The 23,565-nt window shown below is 43.2% G+C and overlaps 1 protein-coding gene across 3 annotated transcripts in view; it reads left to right on the top strand.

Annotated features, from left to right (window-relative positions):
• Nucleotides 1–23,565, top strand: part of LOC125454317 (methyl-CpG-binding domain protein 2-like) — a 99,267-nt gene that overhangs the window by 24,972 nt on the left and 50,730 nt on the right. For all 3 annotated transcript variants that reach the window (XM_048534941.2, XM_048534957.1, XM_048534948.2), the window contains exon 3: nucleotides 247–384. In XM_048534941.2, the coding sequence (XP_048390898.1) occupies nucleotides 247–384 (138 nt within the window). The remainder of the gene's footprint in view (nucleotides 1–246; nucleotides 385–23,565) is intronic.

Here is a 23,565-nt window from a genome sequence, read left to right on the forward strand (position 1 = left end):
CGAATGCAGCCAAATGGGACTACTTTAATTGTGAAAATTTGGCAGCATGGGCGAGCTGCACCAAAGGGCCTGTTTCTATGCTGTAGACCTCTTCGCCTCTTGTAGACCCCAACCTGCCACTGTTGATACTGTGGTGCAAAGCACCTACTTTTCTCTTAGGTTGGAAAATTGCTCTAGGAACCTTTTATGTAAAAGAGCAAAGGGTATCATTTTTGACTTTTTTTTCCTGTATTTTCCTACTTGCAGGGCAAACTAGATTTGAACACAGCCCTGCCAATAAGACAAACGGCATCTATTTTCAAGCAACCAGTAACAAAAGTTACAGATCACCCTAACAACAAAGTAAAGTCAGAGCTGCAGAGAGTAACGGAACAACCACAACAAGTAAGTTTATCTTACTGTATGAATATTGTTTCTGAATCTCAGTAGTTGTATTTCATTGCAAAACACAATCTTCTTTAATATTTGTTCCTTTATGGATTGCTAAAACTTCAGCATGCCTTGGTTTTTAAATGGGACTAGCCATTTCCCCCAAATGGATTACATTCTTTGAATGCTAGAAATAAAAGGACATTTGTACATTTGTAATAGAAGACACTTTAAGCTTCCAAACTATGGCACAATTGTATAGGTGGACTATTTTCAAAATGTCACTGTATAAATATAAGCAAGAATAGACTATAGAGCTCTCTTCAGCTTGTTCTGCTATTCACTAAGATTGTGTTGATCTTTGACAATTGTTCAACTCTCCCACTGATTCCTCTTTTTCCTACAGTTGTAAACATAACCTTTCCCTACAGTCTATATTTTTGTGCCTTGCGTATACTTAATGACTCACCATCTGCAGCCCTCTTGTGGTTGGAAATTCCAAAAATTTAAAACCCATTGAGTGAAGAAATTTCTTCTTGTCATGGCCTTAAGTAGTAATCAGCCTTTTTATCTAAAATGGGGATGAGCTTTACCTTAACCATGCTGGGGTCAGTATCCTGTACAAACAAAATCATCGGTCTTCAGCGTGGGCTTTGAACCAAATAGATGTTGGGGGCATGGTTCTGGAGAAGAGATAAGTAGGCTTACAAAGCAAAACTATATGATAGTAGTATTGAGGGCAACTTTTAAATGACAATATTGAGGGTGAGACTGGAAAGGACAGCATATACTATCATAAAACAAAGCAGCAAGTAGGCTTTAAAGGACAAAAAATTAGTCAAAAGGCAAAATTAATAAAGTTTGACTTAAATGCACGAAAGGAATTATGATACATCAGGAGATGTAGTTATAAGGACATCAAAGCTCTGAACTAAATATTCAGGGGTATATGACTTTTTGAAATATAGACAGGAAGGAAAGGGTACAGGATAAAATTGGTAGAATGATATGGAAGAAGTAAGAAAAAGTACAATAACAAGAAATAATCTTTGATTGGAAGATCTCCAATTCATATGACTGGAGGTAAGAAATAATGAGGAGAAGGTGACACTGTTGGGAGTACCCTAATAGTAGCTATACTGTAAGACTGAATAAATCAGGAGATATTGAAAACATGTAAAGGCAGTACTGTAGTCACGGATAAATTTAATCTTCATGCAGATTAGAAAATTAAATTGTCAGAGGTAGTCGAATGGAAAATTCATGGAGTATATTTGGGACACTTTTCTGGAAAAGAATTGTGGGTGTAAACAGGGTTCAGGTGGTTTTGAATCTGGTGGTGTAGAATGAGGCAAATTTAATAAATGATCTCAGTAAAAGATCACTTGAAAATCAGTGCATGGTTATTTAGCATTCAGTTTGAAAGAGAGAAACTTGGGTCAGAAACAACTGTTCCAAATTTAAATTCATGTTGTTAGACAGGAATGAGGGTAGAGCTGGCTGGAATTAACTGGGGAAAGGAGTTTAGCAGAAAAGACAGTTCATGACTTACAACAAAGAAATATCCCAGTGAGGGGAAGAAGATTCTGGAAAGTGGATAATGCCCAACTACTGTTAACAAAGTAAAGTTCAGGATAGCACCAAATTGAAATTAAAAAAGAAGAAAATGTGGCAAAAATTAGCAGTAAGCCAGAGGTTTGGAAAATTCTTAAAAACCATCAAAAGGTGACCAGACAAAATAACCTTTTGAGTGTAAACCACCAAGTAATATTAAAACCAACAGTAAGAGCTGCTTCAATGTCTGAAAAAGAAGAGAGAGGCTAATGTGGGGAGAAAATAATGGGGAACTAGAAAATGACAGGGAAGTTGAATAAATTAATTGAATTACTATTGTCAGAGAAGCAGTACTAGGAAAAATAATGGAGTTTAAAGATATAAGTCCCCCAAATCTGATGCACTACATCTTTGGATATTAAAGGAAGTAGGTCGAAAGATAATGGATACACTGGTAATTATGGCTCAAGAGACCTCAGATCCTGGAACTGTCTTGCAGGATTAGAAAGCTGCCAACATAATATTGATTAAAAAGGGAGGTAGGTGAAAAAGGCAACTGCAGGTTAAATAGATTTAGTTTTGCCGTTGAAAGAGTTTTAGTTTATAAAAGTTTAAATGCAGAGCATTGTGAAATACATAACATAATCGATCAAATTGGTATGACTTCATGAAAGGAAAGTCATGCCTCTCAGATTTATTATAATTCTTGGAGAAGGTAACAAACCTATAAGTAAAGAGATAGCAGAAGCTGCAGATGCTGGAGAATCTGAGATATTAAGGTAGATGAAAACAGCAGGCCAAGCAGCATCAGAGGAGCAGGAAAGCTGATGTTTCGGGACCAGATTTTCTGAAGAAGGGTCTAGACCTGAAACGTCAGTTTTCTTGCTCCTCTGATGCTGCTTGGCCTGCTGCTCTAGCTCTACACCTCTGTATCCCATAAATAAAGAAGCAGTGTTAGTTCTCATATATTTGGATTTCTGAAGTGGCATTTGATTAGATACAGAACATAAGTGCTTAATAATTTAAGAACCCATGGTGTTGGAGGTAGTATGCATAGGAAGAGGATTGGCTAACTAACACAAGATGGAGAGTTGGCCGTAGGGTTATGATGTGAGAGCAAAAGCAGGCTGTTCAGCCATTCTATTTCACCATTCAGTGAGATCAAGGCAGACCTGACAAACCTTAATTACGGTCTCCTGCCATTTCTGTATAACTCTTTATTCCGAAGGCATCGAATACAAGAATATGGAGGTTATGTTGGAGCTCTTTATAATGCTAGTTAGGCCATATGTTGAGTACTGTGTGCAGTTCCGGTTTCCTAGGAAAAGATATGATTGCTTTGGAGAGGGTGCAAAAGAGGGGTTGAGGGTTTGCTGGTGCAGGGGATGGTGTTGGTTAGGGGGTATAAGTTGCGGAGATCTGATTGAGGTCTTAAATTCTGAGAAGACTGTGGGGGAATTTGATTGAAGTGCTGTGTGAATGCTGCAGCTCAGCTTCTTCCAGGGTTGCCCAGCATTGCGATGCTGATTCTTTCGTGACTAGAGACTGGGATTGTATATGTGAGGAAGCGTCAGCAATGGCGGCTGTGTGTCATGATCAGACTACTTTTGTGGCAGCTGTGCCATTATATCACTGGTGAGGGACAGTTCTCATTCACATATTCAGCAACCTTTCAAAAATTATGCAGGTGCAAGAGACTTGGCAGATTTTCCAGTGAGTGGTGAGTTGTTCTGGGAATGGTGCTTGGGAAAATGGGATGGAATCAGATGCGAGGGTTGCCATATGGGTAGATAGCTAATTATTGAGATACGTTTGCTAAGATATGTTGAAAAATAGTTGAATAAAGATTCTTCCTTGATACTCAAATCCGTAAACTACCAAGATTTAGTTTTTCATCTTTTGAAATTAGAAACTCCATCTGTCATATTTAAACACTGGTAAATTTCTTTTTCCTTTTATCTCAATTTCAGTAATCAATGTAAATTTCAAAATGATTATGTCAGGATTTGTTGGTTTTGAAATCAATTTATCAAAGATAGATGAGTTTACAGTTGTAGGGAATTCAGCCACAGTTAACTTACTAACACTTTAAGTCTTGAAAAATAACAAATAGTAACAAATCTGAAAGGCAAACAGAAATTTTTGGAGAAACACTGCAGATCTGGCAGCATCTGTGGGGAGAAAGCAGCACAAAAACAAAGTTGCTGCTAAAGCTCAGCAGATCTGGCAACATCTGTGAAGAAAAAAAAGTTAACGTTTTGGGCCCGGTGACCCTTCCTTAGAGCTGGAGAAAGCAGAGTATTTTTAAAGAGTTCAGTGACCCTTCGGAATGAGTTAAGGATGTCTCTTCAAAAGGCAAAACCTTCAGTCCAAATAATCTCAATACTGTGAAAATGTTTCTGAATTCATGGAACTGTTTTTTAAAAAAAATCCATTCAGCTTGAATTCAAATAAATTAATTCAGTCCAGGGGTATCATGCCCATTAATAATACATAAATGTCCTCATTCAACTGACTGACTTTTTTGGTGTACTGACTTAACTTCTGCAAGCAGCTGAACTCAGTAGTATAAAAGGAGTTGGAGCTATTCAGCTTGGACAAATAAATCATGTGGCTTTGCTCCTGTTCAAAAGGAAAACAGTCTTTTCAAATTCCAAATTTTTAAAATTTCTTAGATTGTATTTCCAAGATCCCAAAACCAATGGATTAGACTGAAACTCTCAAGTCCTGCCGCATCTTTTTATGAATGTATTAGAAATTGAAATAACTAACTGGAGGAGGAGTATCAAAAAATATTCTCATCCATCATGCTGGGGAGTCCAGCATATCCATGCAAAAGAGAAATCTGAAGTACTAGAATAACCTTCAGCCAGAATTGCTATGTGGCTGCTCCAACTTAGCCTCCCCCAGGATTGACCTACCAGTGGAAAGCCATAGTAGTCAGTTCTCTGGCACTGAGCCTGACACTGTGGCAAAGAAGGGAAGGGGGCAGAATAGAAAAGTACTCGTGGCAGGGGACTCGATAGTTAGGGGAATTGACAGGAGATTTTGTGGTCAGGATCGGGATTCCCGGAAGGTAAGTTGCCTCCCTGGTGCCAGGGTCCAGGACGTCTCCGATCGGGTGTATAAGGTTCTAAAAGGGGAGGGCGAACAGCCAGAAATCGTGTTACATATTGGCACTAATGATATAGCCAGAAATAGAATTGAGGATATTAAAAGCAATTTCAGGGAGTTAGGATGGAAGCTGCAGAGCAGGATGAACAGAGTAGTGTTCTCTGGTTTACTACCGGTGCCACAAGATAGCGAGGCGAGGAACAGGGAGTGGGCGCAGCTTAACACGTGGCTACGCAGCTGGTGTAGGAGGGAGGGCTTCAGATATGTAGATAATTGGGATGCCTTCTGGGGAAGGTGGGACCTGTACAAGAAGGACGGGTTGCCCCTGAACTGGAAGGGGACCAATGTCCTGGGTGGAAGGTTTGCTCAAGTAGTTCGAGAGGGTTTAAACTAGTATGGCGGGGGGGAGGGGGGGCGGTGGGAACCTGAGCTGAATACCGGAGGTGAGAGTTGATGCAGGTGAGGCAGTAGCAAGAGGTAGACCAGCTAGTGGGAAGGAACCAAGGGATCGGTTAAAGTGTGTTTGCTTTAATGCAAGGAGTATCAGGAATAAAAGTGATGAACTTAGAGCATGGATCAGTACCTGGTGCTATGATGTTGTGGCCATAACAGAGACATGGGTTTCTCATGGGCAGGAATGGTTGCTGGATGTTCCAGGGTTTAGAACATTTACAAAGAATAGGGAGGGGGGGGAAAAGAGGAGGGGATGTAGCACTATTAATCAGAGAGGGTATCACAGCTACAGAAGCTTCCATTGTCGAGGAAGATCTGCCTACTGAGTCAGTATGGGTGGAAATTAGGAACAGCAAGGGAGTAGTCACCTCGTTAGGGGTTTGCTACAGGCCCTCCAATAGCAGTAGGGAGATTGAAGAAAGCATAGGTCCGCAGATTTTGGAAAAGTGTGGACGCAGTAGGGTTGTTGTAATGGGTGACTTTAACTTTCCTAATATTGATTGGAACCTCCTTCGAGCAGAAGATTTGAATGGAGCTGTTTTTGTAAGGTGTGTTCAGGAGGATTTCCTAATGCAGTACGTTGACAGGCCGACGAGGGGAGAGGCCATTCTAGACTTGGTGCTCGGAAACGAGCCGGGGCAGGTATCAGATCTTGTGGTGGGAGAGCATTTTGGTGATAGTGACCATAACTGCCTCACATTCTACATAGCTATGGAGAAGGAGAGGATTAGGCAAAATGGGAGGATATTTAATTGGGGGAGAGGAAACTATGACGCGATTAGACGTGAGTTAGGAAGGATGGACTGGGCGCAATTGTTGCATGGTAAGGGAACTATAGACATGTGGAGACTGTTTAAGGAACAGTTGTTGCGAGTGATGAGTAAATATGTCCCTCTGAGACAGGCAAGAAGGGGTAAGAGAAAGGAACCTTGGATGACGAGAGCGGTGGAGCTTCTTGTGAAAAGGAAGAAGGTAGCTTACGTAAGGTGGAGGAAGCTAGGGTCAAGTTTAGCTAGAGAGGATTACACGCAGGCAAGGAAGGAGCTCAAAAATGGTCTGAGGAGAGCCAGGAGGGGGCACGAGAAAGGCTTGGCAGAAGGAATCAGGGAAAACACAAAGGCATTTTACACTTATGTGAGGAATAAGAGAATGGTCAAAGAAAGAGTAGAGTTGATCAGGGATAGCATAGGGAACTTGTGTGTGGAGTCTGAGGAGGTAGGGGAAGCCCTAAATGAGTTTTTTGCTTCTGTCTTTATGAAAGAAACAAACTTTGTAGTGAATGAAACCTTTGAAGAGCAGGTGTGCATGCTGGAATGGATAGAGATAGAGGAAGCTGATGTGCTGAAAATTTTGTCAAACATTAAGATTGACAAGTCGCCAGGCCCGGACCAGATTTGTCCTCGGCTGCTTTGGGAAGCGAGAAATGCAATTGCTTCGCCACTTGCGAAGATCTTTGCATCCTCGCTCTCCACTGGAGTCGTACCTGAGGACTGGTGAGAGGCCAATGTAATTCCTCTCTTCAAGAAAGGAAATAGGGAAATCCCCGGCAATTACAGACCAGTAAGTCTCACGTCTGTCGTCTGCAAGGTGTTAGAAAGGATTCTGAGGGATAGGATTTATGACCATCTGGAAGAGCATGGCTTGATCAAATACAGTCAACACGGCTTTGTGAGGGGTAGGTCATGCCTCACAAACCTTATCGAGTTTTTTGAGGATGTGACTAGAAATGTTGATGAGGGTCGAGCTGTGGATGTGGTGTATATGGACTTCAGTAAGGCATTTGATAAGGTTCCCCATGGTAGACTCATTCAGAAGGTCTGGAGGAATGGGATACAGGGGAACTTAGCTGCCTGGATACAGAATTGGCTGGCCAACAGAAGACAGCGAGTGGTAGTAGAAGGAAAATATTCTGCCTGGAAGTCAGTGGTGAGTGGTGTTCCACAGGGCTCTGTCCTTGGGCCTCTACTGTTTGTAATTTTTATTAACGACTTGGATGAGGGGATTGAAGGATGGGTCAGCAAGTTTGCAGACGACACAAAGGTCGGAGGTATCGTTGACAGTATAGAGGGCTGTTGTAGGCTGCAGCGGGACGTTGACAGGATGCAGAGATGGGCTGAGAGGTGGCAGTTGGAGTTCAACCTGGATAAATGCGAGGTGATGCATTTTGGAAGGTCGAATTTGAAAGCTGAGTACAGGATTAAGGATAGGATTCTTGGCAGTGTGGAGGAACAGAGGGATCTTGGTGTGCAGATACATAGATCCCTTAAAATGGCCACCCAAGTGGACAGGGTTGTTAAGAAAGCATATGGTGTTTTGGCTTTCATTAGCAGGGGGATTGAGTTTAAGAGTTGTGAGATCTTGTTGCAGCTTTATAAAACTTTGGTTAGACTGCACTTGGAATACTGCGTCCAGTTCTGGTCGCCCTTTTATAGGCAAGATGTGGATGCTTTAGAGAGGGTTCAGAGGAGGTTTACCAGGATGCTGCCTGGACTGGAGGGCTTATCTTATGAAGAGAGGTTGACTGAGCTCGGTCTCTTTTCATTGGAGAAAAGGAGGAGGAGAGGGGACCTAATTGAGGTATACAAGATAATGAGAGGCATAGATAGAGTTGATAGCCAGAGACTATTTCCCAGGGCAGAAATGGCTAGCACGAGGGGTCATAGTTTTAAGCTGGTTGGAGGAAAGTATAGAGGGGATGTCAGAGGCGGCTTCTTTACACAGAGAGTTGAGAGCATGGAATGCGTTGCCAGCAGCAGTTGTGGAAGCAAGGTCATTGGGGTCATTTAAGAGACTGCTGGACATGCATATGGTCACAGAAATTTGAGGGTGCATACATGAGGATCAATGGTCGGCACAACATTGTGGGCTGAAGGGCCTGTTCTGTGCTGTACTGTTCTATGTTCTAAAATCATGAGGGGTATAGACAGGGTGGATAGCAAAAAGCTTTTTCGCCCCCCCCCCCCCCCCCCAGAGTGGGGGACTCAATTACTAGGGGTCATGAGTTCAAAGAAAGGGGAGGAAAGTTTAAGGGAGATATGCGAAGAAAGTTCTTTACACAGAGGGTGGTGGGTGCCTGGAACGCGTTGCCAGCGGAGGTGGTAGACACAGATACGTTAGCGTCTTTTACGATGTATTTGGACAGGTACATGGATGGGCAGGGAGCAAATGGACACAGACCGTTAGAAAATAGATGACAGTTAGACAGAGGATCTCGATCGGCGCAGGCTTGGAGGGCCGAAGGGCCTGTTCCTGTGCTGTAGGTTTCTTTGTTCTTTGTTCTTTGTACTAAAGAAGCTGAAGCTCTTGTTGGCTTACTAATGAAGCTCAAGCTCTTGTTGGCTTACTAACGAAGCTGAAGCTCTTGTTGGATTACTAACGAAGCTGAAGCTCTTGTTGGATTACTAACGAAGCTGAAGCTCTTGTTGGATTACTAACGAAGCTGAAGCTTTTGTTGGATTACTAAAGAAGCTGAAGCTCTTGTCAAGAGGAAGAGGGAGGCTTATGTAAAGATGAGGCTTGAAGGCTCGGTTAGGGCACTAAGTTAGCCAGGAAGGACCTAAAGAGAGAGTTAAGAAGAGCCAGGAGGGGACATGAGAAGTCTTTGGCAGGTAGGATCAAGGAAGACCCTAAAGCATTCTACAGGTATGTCAGGAACAAAAGAATGACTAGAGTAAGATTAGGGCCAGTCAAGGACAATAGTGGGAAGTTGTGCGTGGTGTCTGACTAAATGAATATTTTTCGTCAGTATTCACACAGGAAAAAGACTGTTGTTGAGGAGAATGCTGAGATACAGGTTATTAGACTAGACTGGATTGAGATTCAGAAGGAAGAAGTGTTAACAATTCTGGAAGTTGTGAAAATAGATAAGTCCCCTTGGCAGGATGGGATGTATCCTAGGATTCTCTGGGAATCTAGGGAGGAGATTGCAGAGCCTTTGGCTTCGATCTTTATGTCGTCATTATCTTCAGGAATAGTGCCAGAAGACTGGAGGATAGCAAATGTTGTCCCCTTGTTCAAGAAGGGAAGGAGGGACAATCTTGGTAATTACAAACTAGTGAGCCTTACTTTTGTGGGTAAAATGTTGGAAAGGATTATAAGAGATAGGATTTATAATCATCCAGAAAGGAATAATTTGATTAGGGATAGTCAACTCAGTTTTGTGAAGGGTAAGTCGTGCTTCACAAACCTTAATGAGTTCTTTGAGAAGGTGACCAAACAGGTGGATGAGGGTATAGCGGTTGATGTGGTGTATATGGATTTCAGTAAAGTGTTTGATAAGGTTCCCCACGGTAGGCTATTGCATAAAATACAGAGTCATGGGATCGAGGGTGATTTAGCCATTTAGATAAAAAATTGGCTTGCTGAAAGAAGACAGAGGGTGGCGGTTGATGGGAAATATTCATCCTGGAGCTCAGTTACTAGTGGTGTACCGCAGGGATCTGTTTTGTGGCCACTGCAGTTTGTCATTTTTATAAATGACCTGGATGAGGGTGTAGAAGGTTTCGGGCCTAGACCCTTCATCAGAGAGGGGGATGGGGTGAGGGTTCTGGAATAAATAGGGAGAGAGGGGGAGGCAGACCGAAGATGGAGACAAAAGAAGATAGGTGGAGAGGAGAGTATAGGTGGGGAGGTAGGGAGGGGATAGGTCAGTCCAGGGAAGACAGACAGGTCAAGGAGGTGGGATGAGGTTAGTAGGTAGGAGATGGAGGTGCGGCTTGGGGTGGGAGGAAGGGATGGGTGAGAGGAAGAACAGGTTAGGGAGGCAGAGACAGGTTGGACTGGTTTTGGGATGCAGTGGGTGGAGGGGAAGAGCTGGGCTGGTTGTGTGGTGCTTTGAGGGGAGGGGACGAACTGGGCTGGTTTTGGGATGCGGTGGGGGAAGGGGAGATTTTGAAGCTGGTGAAGTCCACATTGATACCATTGGGCTGCAGGGTTCCCAAGCGGAATATGAGTTGCTGTTCCTGCAACCTTCGGGTGGCACTGCAGGAGGCCCATGATGGACATGTCATCTAAAGAATGGGAGGGGGGAGGGGAAATGGTTTGCGACTGGGAGGTGCAGTTGTTTATTGTGAACCGAGTGGAGGTGTTCCGCAAAGCGGTCCCCAAGCCTCCGCTTGGTTTCTCCAATGTAGAGGAAGCCACACCGGGTACAATGGATGCAGTATACCACATTGGCAGATGTACAGGTGAACCTCTGTTTAATATGGAAAGTCATCTTGGGGCCTGGGATGGGGTGAGGGAGGAGGTGTGGGGGCAAGTGTAGCATTTCCTGCAGTTGCAGGGGAAGGTGCCGGGTGTGGTGGGGTTGGAGGGCAGTGTGGAGCGAACCAGGGAATCACGGAGAGAGTGGTCTCTCTGGAAAGCAGACAAGGTTGGGGATGGAAAAATGTCTTGGGTGGTGGGGTCGGATTGTGGATGGCGGAAGTGTCGGAGGATGATGCGTTGTATCCGGAGGTTGGTGGGGTAGTGTGTGAGAACGAGGGGGATCCTCTTTGGGCGACTGTGGCGGGGGCAGGGTGTGAGGGATGTGTTGCGGGAAATGCTGGAGACGTGGTCAAGGGCGTTCTCGACCACTGTGGTGGGGGGGCGAAGTTGCGGTCCTTGAAGAGCTTGGACATCTGGGATGTGCGGGAGTGGAATGCCTCATTGTGGGAGCAGATGCGGCGGAGGCAGAGGAATTGGGAATAGGGGATGGAATTTTTGCAGGAGTGTGGGTGGGAGGAGGTGTATTCTAGATAGCTGTGGGAGTCGGTGGGCTTGAAATGGACATCAGTTACAAGCTGGTTGCCTGAGATGGAGACTGAGAGGTCCAGGAAGATGAGGGATGTGCTGGAGATGGCCCAGGTGAACTGAAGGTTGGGGTGGAAGGTGTTGGTGAAGTGGATGAACTGTTCGAGCTCCTCTGGGGAGCAAGAGGCGGCGCCGATACAGTCATCAATGTAACAGAGGAAGAGGTGGGGTTTGGGGCCTGTGTAGGTGCGGAAGAGGGACTGTTCCACGTAACCTACAAAGAGGCAGGCATAGCTGGGGCCCATGCGGGTGCCCATGGCCATTCTTTCGATGACATGTCCATCATGGGCCTCCTGCAGTGCCACAATGATGCCACCCGAAGGTTGCAGGAACAGCAACTCATATTCCGCTTGGGAACCCTGCAGTCCAATGGTATCAATGTGGACTTCACCAGCTTCAAAATCTCCCCTTCCCCCACCGCATCCTAAAACCAGCCCAGCTCTTCCCCTCCACCCACTGCATCCCAAAACCAGTCCAACCTGTCTCTGCCTCCCTAACCTGTTCTTCCTCTCACCCATCCCTGCCTCCCACCCCAAGCTGCACCTCCATCTCCTACCTACTAACCTCATCCCACCTCCTTGACCTGTCCGTCTTCCCTGGACTGACCTATCCCCTCCCTACCTCCCCATCTATACTCCCCTCTCCACCTATCTTCTTTTCTCTCCATCTTCGGTCCGCCTCCCCCTCTCTCCCTATTTATTCCAGAACCCTCACCCCATCCCCCTCTCTGATGAAGGGTCTAGGCCCGAAACGTCAGCTTTTGTGCTCCTGAGATGCTGCTGGGCCTGCTGTGTTCATCCAACCTCACATTTTATTATCTTGGATTCTCCAGCATCTGCAGTTCCCATTATCACTGAGGGTGTAGAAGGATGGGTTAGTAAATTTGTGGATGACACTAAAGTCGGTAGAGTTGTGGATAGTGCAGAAGGATGTTGCAGGTTACAGAGGGATATAGATAAGCTGCAGAGCTGGGCTGAGAGGTAGCAAATAGATTTTAATGCAGAAAAGTGTGAGGTGATTCAGTTTGGAAGGAGTAACAGGAATACAGAGTCCTGGGCTCATGGTAAGATTCTTGGTAGTGTTAATGAGCAGAGAGATCTCAGTGTCCATGTACACAGATCCCTGAAAGTTGCCACCCAGGTTGATAGGGTTGTTAAGAAGGCATATGGTGTGTTAGGTGTTATTGGTAGAGGGATTGAGTTTTGGAGCCATGAGGTCATGTTGCAGCTGTTCAAAACACTGGTGTGGCTGCACTTGGAATATTGTGTACAGTTCTGGTTGCCGCATTCTTGGAAGAATGTGGAAGCATTGGAAAGGGTGCAGAGGAGATTTACTCAGATGTTGCCTGGTATGGAGGGAAGGTCTTATGAGGAAAGGCTGAGGGTCTTGAGGCTGTTTTCGTTAGAGAGAAGAAGGTTAAGAGGTGACCTAATAGAGACATACCTAATAGATCAGAGGATTAGATAGGGTGGACAGTGAGAGCCTTTTTCCTTGGATGGAGATGGCTAGCATGAGGGGTCATAGCTTTAAATTGAGGGGTGATAGATATGGGACAGAGGTAGGTTCTTTACTCAGAATAGTAAGGGGTGGTATGCCCTGCCTGCAACAGTGCTAGAGCCGCCAACTTTAAGAGCATTTAAATGGTCATTGGATAAACATATGGATAGTAATGGAATAGTGTAGGTTAGACAGGCTTCAGTTTGGTTTCACAGGTAGGCGCAACATCGAGGGCCAAAGGATCTGCACTGCGCTGTAGTGTTCTATGGTACAGAAGCTGGGAATTATACTGCTAACAAATTTAAGATTGTTCATTGGGTTTAAGAGTGTGTCATAGACTGGAAATTTCATATGCTAATACATTGCCCCCTTCTTTGTAGACAGACAGAACACACGTGCATTATATGCTTGTTTCACCTCAACAAAACTGGTTATTTTCTGAGATAATGGGAACTGCAGATGCTGGAGATTCCAAGATAATAAAATGTGAGGCTGGATGAACACAGCAGGCCAAGCAGCATCTCAGGAGCACAAAAGCTGACGTTTCGGGCCTAGACCCTCCTTTTCTGGTTCATTTCTCAGAGCAGTACTTCGACCAATCAGAGTCAGCCTGTCTTGTTTAAATTTAAATAAAACAATTAATTGTTTGTCATCATCTGACTGGGGTACATTTTCTGTAGAAGCACCTGAACTCATCAGATTGCACTTGCCAACCAACTAGATTTCTTTTCTCCTCCAATATAAAATGTCATAGAATCATAGTTGTATAGCATGGAAACAGACCCTTCTGACGTAATGAGCCCAAGGTAAAGTATTTGATAAAATGTCTTTTTCTAGCAATACTCAATTTCTGGGCTTCTGAACAGTATACAGTTTGACACTAGGGGAGCTTATTATGCTTTCATTTGTGTAAAATGTTAGTATTGTGTAGCACTAAATCACCAATAGATGTCTCCAAAGGTGCAGTGTTGAATACTTAGTATTGCAAGTGCAAGTATTTTCGGAGAATAGCCAGTTCAAACCTGTCCACAGAGTCTGAGCTCTGCTTTGTAAGTGGGAGCTGTTTAGCCTGATCCAGTTTAACCTGATTGTTTCATCAAATCTTTGGCTCTGGCAATGTCTGCTCGTCTAAAAGAAAATCAAATCCTCGTGCAGATTATGCTTTATATTAGAGCATCATTTTTATTTACAATTGATATCGTATTTATCAGCAAGCAACTCTGTTGTCAGTAGATTGCTACTCAGAAGTGAATTCAGTGTTTTATCAACTGCAGCAGCTACTTATGATATAGAATGATCCCACAAACAATTTGGTGTATGACATTAATGTATTCGCTTTGTTGCTATTTACTTTGGACCTTTTATATTTCAGTGAATCACGGTCAAAATAACTTTCTGTTTACAAGGGCAATCTTTTGATTTTTTTTCTGCTTTTCTGTTTGCATCTCAGATTTAATATCTGATTGAAATTCAATAGTTGCACAGTGCTCATTATAGTAGCAACTGGTACATTTTTAAACAACATTAGTAGGTCCTGAAATAAAGCTAGCGGTTCTATATTCAGATATTAAATTAGATGCAGCAGAAAATACCTACTTTTTGAACTGTTTCATTTTAAATCTGAAGTTAACTGAAGCCATGAAAATGAATAAAGAATATTTGAGGTATAGGGAGAAGCTGAATAGACTGGGGCTATTTTCCCTTTAGCGCCACATGCTGTTGGGTGACCTTAGAATTTTATAAAATCATGGGGGACATGGATAGGGTAAACAGACAAGTCCTTTCCTTGGGGTGGGGCTGTCCAAACTAGAGGGCATAGTTTTAAGGCAAGAGGTGCAAGATTTAAAAGGGACTTAGGGAGCAACTTCTTCAGGCAGAGCATTGTCTATGTATGGAATGAACTGCCAGAGGAAGTGGTGAAGGATGGTACAATTACAGCATTTTAAAGTCATCTGGATGGATGTATGAATAGTAAGGGTTTAGAGGGATATGGGCTAAATGCAGGCAAATGGGACTAGATTTATTTAGGAAATCCGGTTGGCATGGATGAGTTGGACCAAAGGGTCTGTTTCCACTCTGTATCTCTGATCCTGTGACTGTAAATTACATCTTTAATGACCTCATACAGCGCAGAGTCCAAGGGCAGTTAGGAGATGGGCAACAATGTGATTGACACCCAATCCCATGAAAAATAAATGAAAAAGTATTGAATAATTAAACATGTAATAAACCAGTTCTGAGATACTGGCTTCTGTGATTGACAAGACTAGACTAGGCCTTTGAATGATACAGTGAAATTGAGATGGAGGCAACAGTGTAGAAGGGGAGAGTGCCAACAAGAGGTAGCAATTTAACTTCATTATTATGTGATTGAAAAATAAACTTTTACTGATGTTGCTTTCGACATCAATGTGTATCAGTGATGCACTGATAATATACACTGAGTGCCTCGTTAATGTATTTCATAGTTTATGTACAATCTCATTAATTTTAGCAAGACTGCTAGAATGAGAGTTTGCAGCGATGATAGTGTTGTAAGAGCAAAACGTAAGAGCAATTGTTTGCTTTGTACTGGTTGTTAAGTTCAGTTTACTGCAGAAATGAAAAGATGGGTTCAAGTTGGGGAGGTCATGTCTGACCAACATAAGTGAATGTTTTGATGTGGTGACTGGTATGTTGATGAGAACAGTGCATTCAGCATCCTCTAGTTGGACTTCAGCAAGTCTTTTAGTAAGGATTTGCATGGGAGACTAATGGTGAAAGTAAAAGACTTTGAGATCCATGGACCAGAATTGGCTGAGTGGCAGGTAGCAACAGGAACTAGTCAAGGGGTATTTCTGTGACTGGAACCTTGTGTTCAGTGGGGTTCCACAGGGATCAGTTTTGAGACTCTTAATGTTTGTAATACATGTAAAAGATATAAACTTGAATGTAGGAGGGTCAATCAATAATATTGTGATTGATACAAAAATTGATGGTTGGTAAATTGTGAGAAGGATAGCCTTAGACTACAAAAGAACATGGACAGGCTGGCCAGTTAGGTTGATCAGTGGAATTCAATCCAGATAAATGTGACGTGTTGCACTTGGGCAGGACAAGTGAGATAAGAGAGCAAATGATGAACAACAGGATTGTGGGAAGCACGGAGGATCAGAGGGACCATGGTGTGTATGTCCACTGTTCGTCAACATACTGGACAAGTGACTAAAATGGGTTTGAAAATACGTGTGCAACTTGCCTTTGATAGATGAGGGTTTGAGAGCAGAGAGATTACGCTGGAATTGTATAAAATGCCATATCTAGAGGATTGTGTTTAGCTCTGGGAATCATATATTGGAGAGAGTGCAGAGGAGAGTTACCATGATGTTGCCTGGGCTGGATAGTTTTAGTTGTGAACAGAGATCGTTGTTCTCTTTCTTCCTTAGAGCAGAGGAGCCTGTGGTGGGGCCATAATCAAGATGTATATGATTGAAACCATAGGTAGAGCAGACAGAAATAAACCTTTCCCCTTCATGGAGGGATCAATGACTGGGGGCATAGATTTAAGGGGATTTTCAGGGATTACGAGGAAAAGATTGGTCAACGTAGATTGATGAATTTGTCCTGAAGACGTTTCACACTCTTCCTCAAACATAGAGATCACATGATGACAAAAAACTCTATTTGGATTTGTCCAAGGATGTCTTTTTCCAATATATTATGATACAACTTGGAAGATCTATGGTTGAGTTTCCCATGCCTTCATATTTAAGTTTAACAAAGCGATCCAGAGCGTTCTAGCTGGGTCGATGGAGAACTGGCTGGGCAACAGGAGACAGAGTGCTCCTGAGATGCTGCTTGGCCTACTGTGTTCATCCAGCTTCACACTTTGTTATCACAGAGTTGTAGTAGAAGGGAATCTCTCAAAATGGAGAGCTGTGACCAGTGGTGTTCCATAGGGATCCGTGTTGGGACCACTGTTGTTTGTGATATACATAAATGATCTGGAGGAAGGTATAGATGGTCTAATTAGCAAGTTTGCAGATGACACTAAGATTGGCGGAGTGGCAGATAGTGATGGGGACTGTCAGAGAATGCAGCAGAATATAGATAGATTGGAGAGTTGGGTGGAGAAACGGCTGATGGAGTTCAATCCAGGCAAATGCGAGGTGACGCATTTTAGAACATCCAATTCAAAAGAGAGCTATATGCTCAATGGAAAAGTCCTGGGGACAGTTGATGCACAGAGAGATCTGGCCGATCAGGTCCATTGGACCCTGAAGGTGGCAATGCAGGTCAATAGAGTAGTCAAGAAGGCATACGGCATGCTTTCATTCATCAGACAGGGTATTGAGTACAAGAGTTGGCAGGTCATGTTACAGTTGTATAGGACTTTGGTGTGACCACATTTGGAATACTGAGTACAGTCCTGGTTGCTACATTACTGAAAGGGTGTGGATGCTTTGGAGAGGGTGCAGAGGGGGTTCACCAGGATGTTGCCTGGTATGGAGGGTGCTAGCTATGAAGAGAAGTTGAGTAGAGTAGGATTATTTACATCAGAAAGATGGTGGTTTAAGGGGGGACCTGATTGAGGTCTACAAAATCATGAGCGGTATAGACAGGGTGGATAGCAAGAAGCTTTTTCCTTGACTGGGGGACTTAATTACTAGGGTCATGATTTCAGGGTGAGAGGGGAAAAGTTTATGGGAGATATGCGTGGAAAGTTTTTTATGCAAAAGGTGGTGGGTGCCTGGAATGCATTGCCAGAGGAGGTGGTAGAGGCGGGCATGATAGTGTTATTTAAGATGTATCTAGACCGATACATGAATGGTCAAGGAGCAGAGGGATATAGATCCTTGGAAAATAGGTGACAGGTTTAGATTAGAGGATCTGGGTCGGCACAGGCTTGGAGGGCTGAAGGGCCTGTTCCTGTGCTGTAATTTTCTTTGTTTTTTGTTCTTTAGGATGTATTATGGTTTTGTTTCCTGAACTCATTTGACTGTAAGTTTTTTTTAAAATTTGTTTACGGGATGGGGGCATCATTGGTTAGCCTAGCATTTATTGCTCACTCAGAACATAGAACAGCACAGCACAGCACAGGCCCTTCGGCCCTCAATGTTGTGCCGAACTTTTACCCAAAACCTAAGGTCAATCTAACCTCCACCCCTATCTTATATTATCATGCATATACCTATCTAATAGCTGCTTAAATGCCCCGAATGAGGCCAACTTCACTACCCTCTCCAGCAATGCATTCCACGCTCTGACCATTCTGAGTAAAGAACCTACCTATGATGTCTCCTCGATATCCACCTCCTTTCACTTTAAAACTACACCCCCTCGTAAAAGCTACGTCCACCCTAGGAAAAAGTCTCCGTCTGCCTCCTCTGTCTATACCTCTGATCATTTTGTACACTTCCATCAAGTCACCTCTCATCCTGGCCGTTCTAAAGAGAAAAGCCCTAGCTCTCTCAACCTTTCCTTGTAAAACCTTCCCTTTATTCCAGGCAACATCCTGGTAAATCTCCTCTGCACCTTTCCCAATGCTTCCACATCTTTACTGTAATGAGGCAACCAGAACTGGACACAACGCTTCAGATGTGGCCAAACCAGGCTTTTGTATAGCTGGAGCATAACTTCACGGCTCTTGAACTCAATCCCTCTATTAGTGAAAACTAACACACCATACGCCTTCTTAGCAACTCTACCACCTGGGTGGCAGGTTTCAGGGAACTGTGAACATGAACTCCAAGATCCCTCTGCTCCTCCACGCTGCCAAGAATCTTTCTGATAACCCTGCATTTTGCTTTCAAGTTTGTCCTTCCAAAATGAATCACCTCACACTTGTCAGGGTTAAACTCCATCTGCCACTTCTCAGCCCAGCTCTGCATCCTATCAATGTCCCTTTGTAGACTAGAACAGCCCTCCACACTGTCCACAACGTGACCCACCTTTGTATCATCTGTGAACTTGCTAATCCACCCTTCCACTCCTGCATCTAAATCATTTACAAAAATCACAAATAGAAGAGAACCCAGAACAGATCCTTGTGGTACACCACTCGTAACTGAGCACCGTGTTGAATATTTTCCGTCCACTACCATCCTTTGCCTTCTAAGGGTCAGCCAATTCTGAATCCAATCTGCCACATTTCCCCCTGTCCCATGCCTCCTTACTTTCTTGCATGAGCCTACCATGGGGAACCTTATCAAACACCTTACTTAAATCCATGTATACCACATCTACTGCTCTACCTTCACCCACGTGTTTGGTCACCTCTTCAAAGAATTCAATAGGTTTGTGAGGCATGATCTACCCCTCAAATCCAAGCTGAACTGCCCAGACAGCAGTTAAAACTGAGCCATGCTGCTGTGGGTCTGGAGTTGTATGTAAGCCAGTCCAAGTAAAGAGAACAGATTTCCTTCCCTAATGAACATTAGTGAGCCAGATAGGTTTAGATGATGATTAACCAAGGTTACGTGACTGCCATTAGGCTATCTAGTGTCACATGTTCTATTGAATTCTGACTTGGTAGCATTCAAATGTGTATCCCCATATCATTGACCTGGAGTTCTGGAATATTAATCTAGTGACATTACTACTATTCCGCTGTGACCCCTCACTGTCTGTAGTGTGCAGGGATCCTGTGTTCAAATCACATGACTAATCTAATGAAGCCGAACATGCTTTGATGTGTACAGCTGTGAAGACTAGTTTGGAAAATAAAAACAGAATTTAGCTCATTGAGCCTGCCATGCCGTTCAATGTGATTATGACTGGTTGAACAGTACAATGTCTTTTACTCATTCAGTTCCCATAAGCCTATACATGTTTGGTAATCAGAAATCTACCAATCTGTATGTTAACCATCCTCGGAGCCAGTTTGCATTCAATAAGTCAAATAGCCTTTGCCAGCACTGCATCACTCTGACCCTGTGAACACTTTTCACCTGAGATCAGAGATAATGGGAACTGCAGATGCTGGAGAATCCAAGATAACAAAGTGTGGGGCTGGATGAGCACAGCAGGCCAAGCAGCATATTAGGAGCACAAAAGCTGACGTTAAGATGCTGCTTGGCCTGCTGTGTTCATCCAGCCCCAGACATGTTTCACTGAATCAGCTTTATGAATTTCCTTAATGTTTCTTTTTTGAAAATAAGAACTTTAACTTGCTCATCCTTTTCTAGTGGGCAAATTTAATTGGAACTGGGTAAGGGAAGGCAATCAGAAATAGAGAGCATTTATCTTTTTTGAAACTGAAATTAGAGGCTGCTGTCTTAAATACATCCTTGCAATTGAACAATCTAGTGTGGATAATGTCAGGAATTGGAATTTAGTCAAAGTCAATGTACATCAGTTTCCTATATCTGTGGGGTTCACTGCACTTCATAATGCACATCAAAAAGAAATGCTTTCGCTATTACTTTGATAATACAAAGTGAATTGAGGTGTTGTTTCTTCTCTGTAAAGAAAGGGGTTATTTATATTTTCCTGAGCATGAGAAATTTCGGTTAATATTCTATTGTTGTAAGAAGTGGGTCTGCATAACAGGAAATCAAATGTTCCACTGTTCTATGCTTTGCATACCTCTGTGCATTTCTAATAGCTTCACTAGTGCAAGAAACATGGTATTATCTTTTTGAAAACAATTGCTTTTCTCAGGATTGTCTCAGTTGCCATTTATTTAAATGAAGAATGAAATGTCTTGAATCCTTTGCTAGACTCTTTTGCAGCATCACTTTAGTCCCCAGCGAACATAAGTAGATAAACAGTTCTGTTCTGTGTATACACAATTGCAGGGTTATTCACCAATTACTATCCAGGGAAAGATGTTGAGTCCTTCATGGAGTTCTTTGTTAAGGCTGTAAGTTGCAAGATCAGAATTATGCCATTCAGTCCAATGAGTCTGCTCCACCATTTGATCATGGCTGATATGTTTCTCAACCCCATCTGCTGGCTTATCCCTGTAACTCCTACCAATCAAGAACCTATCCACCTCCGTCTTAAGTTCATTCAGTGACTTGGCCTCCACAGCCATCTGCAGCAATGAGTCTCACACATTCATCACCCTCTGGCTGAAGAAATTCCTCCTCATTTTCACTTCTAAAGAGTCGTCTCTTCACAGAGGCTGTGCGTCAAGTCTAAACTCTCCTATTAGTGGAAACATCTCCCCATCCAGTCTATTCAGGCCTCAGTACTTGAAGCTTCAATGGGAATACCCTCATCCTTTTAAATTCCATTGAGTACAGACTCCAACCTTAGCTGCTCCTTACATGGCAAGCTCTTTGCCCCTTGGATTATTCTTGTAAACCTCCTCTGGCCTCTATCTGATGCCAGCGTATCTTTTCTTAGATGCAGTTCCAAAACTGCTCTCAATATTCAAAATGTAATCTGACTAGAGCCTTCTACAACTTCAGCAATACTTTTCTACTTTTTTTTATTCTAGTCCTCTTGAAATGAATGTCCTTTATTGCAGTTTCCTTCTTAATTGCTAACTGAACCTGCACGTTTGTCTGGCCTCTTTTAGTCAGCCAATGGTAGTACCTTGCCCCTAACACAATGGGCTGTTATCTTATTTAGCAGCTTCCTGTGTGGCACCTTGTCAAAGGCCTTCTGGAAACCCAAATGTATCCTGTCCACTGGCTCTCTTTTATTTAACTTAATCATTATTTCTGGAAAGAAATCTAACAGATCTGTCAGATATGACCTACCCTTGACAAGGCTATCATGATTCAACCCTATTTTACTTTCAAGTCTTCTGCAATCTCATTCTTAATAATGGACTTTAAAATCCTACCAACGACCAAGTTCAGGCCAATTGACCTATAGTTTCCTATCTTCTGTCTCCCTCCCTTCTTAAATGGGCGTGTTCATTAGCCTTTTTTTCTGGTTGTCTGGGACTCTCCCTGACTCCAGTCATTCCTAAAAGATCACCAACAATGCCTCTAGAATCTCCTCAGCTATCTCCTTCAGAACCCTGGAGTGCAGTCTCTCTTGTCTGGACGATTCATCAACCTTTGGATCTTTCAGCTTCCCCAGTATCATCTTAGTGATGGTCATTTCACTGACTTCTGCCCCCTGACTCTCTTGAAGTTCTGGTATGCGACTGATGTCTTTCATTCTGAAAACTGGTGCAAAGTACCTATTCGGTTCCTTTGCTGTTTCTTCCTCCACATGACTAATTCTCCAGATCGTTTGCAAGTCCACACTTGCTTCACCTACCTTTTCACTATTTGAAAAAACTTGTGTAATCTTCTTTTATAATAGCAGCTAGCTTCCTCATATTTCTTCATCTCTCTCTGTAGCGATTGTAACAAGGTCAGCAGGTGGACTTCATAGAATGAGTTCCCTGCTTGGGGCTGATAATCTGATCCAATCAGGGAGCCCTGCTGACAGATAAAAACAGGAGTGTCAGACATCTTGTTCGCTCTGAGAGCTGGATCTGCATCAAGGACTCTCCGTGTGTAAATAAATTGTGCCTTGGTGACAGGATACTGGTCTCAGTGGAGTTATTTCAACTTTGCCCCCCTCCATTGCTTTTTCGGTTATCCTTTGCTGGTTTGTAAAGACTTCCTAATCCTCTGGCTTCCCACTAATCTTTACGCATTGCATGCTGTTTCTTTGCTTTAATGCTGTTCCTGACTTGTCAGCCATGGTTACCTCATTCTCTCCTTAGTATGTTTCTTCTTCCTTGGGATGAATTTCTGCTGTGCCTCCCAAACTACTCCCTAGAAATCCCTGTCTTTGCTGCTCCACCACCTTCCCTAGTAGGTTCCCCTTCCAATTACCTGTGGTCAGCTCCTCACTTGTATCTTTGTAGTTACCATTAATCAATTGTACTACTGTCACATCTGATTCCAGCTTCTTCCCCTCAAACTGCAGTCTGAATTCTATATTATGGTCATTTCCCCTCAGGCGTTTCTCCACCTTCAACTCCCAAATCAGGTCTGCCTTGTTATACATCACCAAGTCCAGAATTGCTTTTTCCTTAGTGGGCCTACCACAAACTGCTACCCAAAAGAAATCTCGTAGACATTGCACAAATTCCTTTTTTTTTGAGATCTGTTACCAACCTGATTTTTCCCAGTCTACTTGCATATTGAAGTCCCCAGTAATCAAGATAATAGTGTCATCCTACATCCCTTTTCTACCTCTTTATTTTCTTCCCCACATCCTGACCACTGCTAGTAGACCTGTACACATTTCCCATCAGGGTCGGTCTTCCTTCGTGGTTCCTCAAATCTACCCCAACAATTCTATGCCTTTGAACTTTATATCACTTCTTGCTATCAATTTAATTTAATTTCTTATTAACAAGGCAACCCTGCCCCCTCTGCCAGTCTGCCAGTTCTTTTGAGAGGATATGTATCCTTGGATATTTAGTTCCCGACACTGATCCCTGTGATACCTACAACATGGCACCTGCCAATTTGTCTACTATACAAGCTTATTTACCTTGTTTCATATGCTGTGTATTTAAATACAATACCCTCAGTGATGTGTTGACTGTCCCCTTACCTGCTGTGCCTGAAGTTAAATTCCTGCAGCTTTCTATACTATCTATCCAATTACTTGTTCTGGGAATCTTAATAATCTCTGGTTATGTGATTCGCCAGGACTCTGGCCCACCATGATTCAGGGAGAGCCTATCCTATCAGAACAGCTCCCTCCTTCCCTAGTTCTGGTGTCAATTTCCGACAAGTTTGCCTCCATTTCTCCCACATTGATCTTTGAGCCACATGTTTACGTCTTTAATCTTGTTGACCCTTGCTCATGGCTGAGGTAGTAAGCTGGAAGTTATTACCTTTT

Source organism: Stegostoma tigrinum, chromosome 1 (genome assembly GCF_030684315.1).
Source record: "Stegostoma tigrinum isolate sSteTig4 chromosome 1, sSteTig4.hap1, whole genome shotgun sequence".
Taxonomy (NCBI): Eukaryota; Metazoa; Chordata; class Chondrichthyes; order Orectolobiformes; family Stegostomatidae; genus Stegostoma; species Stegostoma tigrinum.